This window comes from Octopus sinensis, linkage group LG6 (assembly GCF_006345805.1).
Source record: "Octopus sinensis linkage group LG6, ASM634580v1, whole genome shotgun sequence".
In the NCBI taxonomy this organism is placed as follows: domain Eukaryota; kingdom Metazoa; phylum Mollusca; class Cephalopoda; order Octopoda; family Octopodidae; genus Octopus; species Octopus sinensis.
Genome location: NC_043002.1, coordinates 117,452,156 through 117,458,294, shown reverse-complemented (window position 1 = coordinate 117,458,294; position 6,139 = coordinate 117,452,156). Strand labels below are relative to the sequence as shown.

General features: G+C 32.7%; 1 protein-coding gene across 1 annotated transcript; it reads right to left on the bottom strand.

The window, feature by feature from the left end:
- Nucleotides 1-5,293: 5,293 nt before the first annotated feature.
- LOC115213336 lies at nucleotides 5,294-5,917 on the bottom strand. Its single transcript, XM_029782271.1, has one exon. The coding sequence runs from the start codon at nucleotides 5,915-5,917 to the stop codon at nucleotides 5,294-5,296; it is 624 nt and encodes a 207-aa protein (XP_029638131.1).
- Nucleotides 5,918-6,139: the final 222 nt, after the last annotated feature.

Below are 6,139 nucleotides of genomic sequence, written 5' to 3'. Positions count from 1 at the left end.
CCTGACTGTGTTATCTCTTTAGATTCTCTTTAAATTCATAGCTGATTTCAACAGCAATAAATTAGCTGTTTTACTGGTCAAAGAATAATATTCTCCTCTAGTTCCTAGATGCCTGTAAATTAAAACCAGACTTGCCGTCTACTAATTCTTCTGTATAACTAGAACCCTCTTTTTTTCTTTTTCTTTTTTCCCTTCTTTCCCTATTTCTTTCTCTTTTCTCTTTTTTCTTTTTCTTCTTCTTATTCTCTTTTTCCTTTTCTCTTCTCTTTTAGTCCCCTTCCCCCCCCTTTTTTTGCTCCCTCCTCCCTTATTTTCTCTCTTTTCTTCTATTCCCTTCCCTTTTCTATTTTTTGCCTCTCTAGAAAGCCCTTCAGCCTTTAAAAGTTAAATAGCTACAGCCTCTTGTAAATAGCAGTAATGTGATTAATGTGGCAAATACCTAATCATATAACAAGAATTGATACCTACCTCATTGTGTTCAACCATTGATAAATTTATCGCCTGTGAATATGAAATTCCTCTTCATTTCTCTGGAAATTTACATCTACACCATTGGAAATTGTGCATCTATACAAAGGATTAATTCACCCTCTCTGTAATGCTAATAAGCAGGAATTGAGACCCACCTCGTTGTGATTAACAATGGATAAATTTGTCTTCTGTGAGTATGTAATCCCTCATCATATCTCTGGAAATTCATATGTGCACTATGGATTAGGTCACCTTCTCTGTGATGCTATTAAAACTTTTTTAAAATTCTGTGATAAGACTGTACATCATCTTTAAAGAACTTTAATGAACTTTGGAAATCTGTTTATGTTACTTAATTATCTACATTACTTCATGAGTATAGCCTCAACCACTAGGATGTCTAGAGAACTCACATGTATTTTAGCTGATGAGTACGGGACACGTTTATATGCTGTAATTTTTGCAACTTTTAATAAAGCCTGTCCTTGTATGAAACGATTGTACTAAAAACCTATCCATTCTTGTTGCTTCTTTCTCGCTTATAATCACCCCACATTACTGTATTGTTAAAACAGTATAGTTTTTTTTGGTGCATCTAAGTTAGGTACCATATTCAAGTAAATTCATTTAAATTAACTTGAATCTTTATTGCTTTATATATATATATATATATATATATACATATATATATATACACGAAGCAACAGAGTGACCCAAAGTCGCGAGAGTTTCGTGCTTGGCACGTTTAATAAGTGCCAACGTACGAAACTCTCTGACTTTGTGTCACGCTGTTGGTTCTGTTAAATATTAATAGAAATATATGTATACTCATATTTTGAGTTCTATTTTGCCTGTTTGCATCGCCATATATATATACCGTATATATTCGAGTTATAGTCGATCTCATGTAAAAGTCGCCCCCCCCCCCTCTTTTCAGCCAAAAAACTGAGAATTTTCCATAGACCCCGTATAAAAGTCGACCCTAGTATTTCATGAACAACAGAATAACATTTGTGTCAGAATACCGTATTACCCGGTACCTAGAAATAACACTGTTACAAAATTGTGCGGCTACCTTATTTATATTTATTGATATTATTAATTATTTTGATATTTGCTTTATATTATGGGCCTTAAGCTTCACTGAATTTATAAAAAATTAAAATGCAACCAAGAAATTGGTACGATTTTCTCTAATCCGGCTACGAAGAAGAAAACGTTTTCCATGTTGGTGGCTGAAAATGATGTTATGCTTCTACTTCTCTTTGTCAGTTTTGGTATTTAAAACATTGAGTTACTTTTAATTAATCCATCGATATACTACTAAAACTCTGTGATTGTTTGCTTGTTTGTAATTAAATCAGCCAAGCCGGCGCATAATGGGAAAATACTCTGAAAGTAAGTTACCCCTGAAATGTGAATACAAAGAGAATAAAACAAGTTTTGCGTAAATCGAACCACGGATTCCCGGGATACGCGTGTTTTTTTAAAGTACCTTCATAAATAGCCAAAATGGCGCATAATGGGAAAAGAAGTATATTAAAATTTTTATTGCCTTCACAGTGTTTACCGTTTTACATAATCAAACTAGAAAACTAGACAAAACAGAGAACACAATTGAAAAAATTAAAAAGAAAAAGAGAGAAAGAAGAGGAGAAAAAAAAACAGAACAATTCACCACCTTGGGTTGGAAAGTTGGGGGCGCTGGGAAAGCTTACTAATGGCTCTTGAGACAGGCCAGCATGCTTGCAGCGTTACTCCGTAAGTATTATAACCCTGAAATGGGAATATATAATACTATGAAAATGATTTCCATTAATTTTATGTTTACGTTATGTAACCCCTTTTGCATTTTTTGTAGAAGTGTGTACATATGCCATAAATAAATGCTGTTACTGGAGTTCAAGTTTATCCCGGAAGTTCTATTTGTATTAGATGTTGTAAATAATCAATAAACCTTAAATATGAACTTGTAAACCAGATGACACGAACGAACTGAAATATTTAACTGAATCATCATAAAATTAATTTCCGTTTCAATGCAACATTGAAATCAGCTTCAATATTTTATAACCTGAACCGTCAATGACCCAACGGGTAATGAGTAGTCTAGTTAGAAATAAAAATGCACCACTAATATATTGTGTCACTTATATATTGTACACTTGTGACGAGTGTGACTTTAACCGTGAATATGAAGCCAGTGTAATGTTGTTGAACAGTTATGATGTGATACACGCCGAGTAGGTATCAGCTGTATGCGCCGTATTACGGTAGGTAGTGGCATGCCGGTACCGGGTAGATATGTTATAGTTGGTAATATAACATAATTATGATATAAATTGATTTCTCTCAGCTACAAATAAAAGAGAAAGTGTAAATATTTATAAGACGGTCTTGTTCATGGGTTTTGTTATTTACTAGGGCGTGTGTTTGGATGCATAGAATTGATAATATTACTGTATTCATTGTTTTTGATTTTATTCGCGTAGAGATCAGTTGGGCTTCTGCTGCTGAGACGGTACTTCGGATTCTAGCTTGAATTTCAGCCCCTCAAAAGTAGTATCCATGTAAAGTTTGACCTTAAATAAATTCGATTTTTACACGAGTATATATATATATATATATATATATATATATATATATATATATAATATATATATATATATATATATATATATATAGTAAAAGTAATTAAGATTCAAGTGAGTTCTGTTGAATTCACATGAATGAGGTACTTAACTTAGATGCACCAGAAATCTATATGGTATTAACCATAAGATAATGCAGGGTGATTATAAGCAAGAAAAAAGCAACAAAAATGGATCAATATTTCGGTACAATTGTTTCGTACGAAGACCAGCTTTATTAAGGCTGCAAATATTGCAGCAAATACACGTGACCCGTACTCATCAGCCGAAAAAACATCTGAGTTCTCAAAACATCTAAGGGGGTGAGGCTACACTCATGAAACATTCGGGATAGTTCTATAAAAATCAGATTTAGATAATAAACGGACATCCAAAGTTCCCTAATGTTGCACAGTCAAATAACAGGCTTTAAAAAAGTATTTTAAAAAACCTCTTAGTTTCACAGAAATTGAAAATGTAAATCCATCCATAATAATGACGAATGTTTGAATTCTGGAGATATGAGGAAAGATTTCATACTCACAGACGATGTATTTATCCATAATTAGTTCATAATAATTATTAATATAATTATTATTATCATTATAATTATTATCATTATTATTATCATTATAATTATTATAATTATTATAATTATTATTATTATTATTATAATCATAATAATTATTAATATAATTATTATTATCATTATAATTATTATAATTATTATTATTATTATTATTATTATTATTATAACCATAATAATTATTAATATAATTATTATTATCATTATAATTATTATAATAATAATTATTATTATTATTATTATTATAATCATAATAATAATTATATTAATAATTATTATGATTATAATAATAATAATAATAATTATAATAATTATAATAATTATAATGATAATTATAATGATAATAATAATTATATTAATAATTATTATGAACTAATTATGGATAAATACATCGTCTGTGAGTATGAAATCTTTCCTCATATCTCCAGAATTCAAACATTCGTCATTATTATGGATGGATTTACATTTTCAATTTCTGTGAAACTAAGAGGTTTTTTAAAATACTTTTTTAAAGCCTGTTATTTGACTGTGCAACATTAGGGAACTTTGGATGTCCGTTTATTATCTAAATCTGATTTTTATAGAACTATCCCGAATGTTTCATGAGTGTAGCCTCACCCCCTTAGATGTTTTGAGAACTCAGATGTTTTTTCGGCTGATGAGTACGGGTCACGTGTATTTGCTGCAATATTTGCAGCCTTAATAAAGCTGGTCTTCGTACGAAACAATTGTACCGAAATATTGATCCATTTTTGTTGCTTTTTTTCTTGCTTATATATATATATATATATATATATATATATACTAGCAGATTGACCCGGCTTTGCTCGGGTGGATAGAAATTTGATGAATAACTTGTTTAAGCGTTAATTTTGACGAAATTGCATTCCATTTTATCCATACTTTTGGAAAAATCAAAACAAAGATATTGTCCGCAACAACGCATATTTTTATAAATTTGAAGAAAACAGCAGAACTTATGAAAACTTAGGGTCAAAACACATAACAAAGTAATGATGTAAATGTTTGTCAAAAAGATGTAAATGTTTCCCAGAAAAAAGAAGATATTGACGGTCCATTTTTTATATTTAGTTTTGTAGAACAAAACATCCAGATGAATAATTAAACCAATAATTATATGACCGACGTCGTAATGAAGAATTGTATTGCATCTTGTGAAGGCGCAGAATCCAATTGATTGAATTGTCTGATTTGAAAGGTTGCATTTGATTTGAACTTGAAACCACATCATCTACAAAACCTCTGCATGCACGATGTTTTTTGTTGTCCTGTTTGGAGCAAATGTTTTTACTGCCGACTTGGGAACATCCAACATATAGTTGGCCGTGGGAAAAACAATGATCTCCAAGATGCAGTCCTGCAACGTTTAACGTCTGACCCTGAGACTTATTAATTGACATTGCAACAGCTAGACAGAGTGGAAATTGCGTCTTTTTGAAAGAGTACGGTTGTATCAGCGCCCGAGGTCGAAAGAGTTACCCTTGGTATAACAACTTCCTCTCTTTTCCACGACCAGACATGATTGTTGCATGATTTGACATTCTATTCACAACAAGGCGAGTACCATTGCAAAGTTTAGGAGGAGTTATATTTCTGAGAAGTATGATAAGACATCCTGCTTTGAGGTACAACATGTGTGGAGGAAAACCAGGAGGATCCAATGAATTAAGAAGGGGTCAACGTTCGAATCAATTGATTTAAAAACCATAGAATTTCCCGGAAGTGTTTCAAGCAATTGTCGATTGATTGCAGAGACGGTCACATTTGTAGGTGCTAAGTTAGCTCTTTCACAAAGCCAAGCATGACTGAGTAAATTCTCAGGCAATTGTGGAAAAACGGCCGATTTAAGATCATCGATACTACCAACCAGGGAACACAAATGCTGAATTGAAATTTGGTCGTGTTGGTCTTTTGGTACTCTACCGTCACCCAAAAGAAGAAGATCCTCAGCGAACTTTTCATGTTCAATGTCTCCATGTAATCGAACACGCATGATTGTGGTTAATATGAGTGTTGTTACTTGTGACCACAATGAAGAAGATTTCAAGCATGCCCGAACCTGATCCGCTCTTGTGCTCTTTGGAATTACTGGCAAAGTTTGTCGAAAGTCCCCAGAAAACAATATTGTTAGGCCCCCCATACTTTGTGGACATTCTCTTACGTCTTGTAGTGTCCTATCGAGGGCCTCAATAGCTCCTTTGTGGGCCATTGTGCATTCATCCCAAACGATGAGTCTACACCTTCTGAGTAGATCTGCCCGCTGACTGCCCTTCTTAATGTCACAAGTAGGAGTTTCACTGGAGGTTAAATTAAGGGGAAGCTTAAACGTTGAATGTGCTGTCCTGCCACCAGGAAGAAGGGTTGCAGCAATACCTGATGAAGCTACAGCTATTGCAATAAGTTTATTTTGTCGAACTTTTGCCAAAAGTAA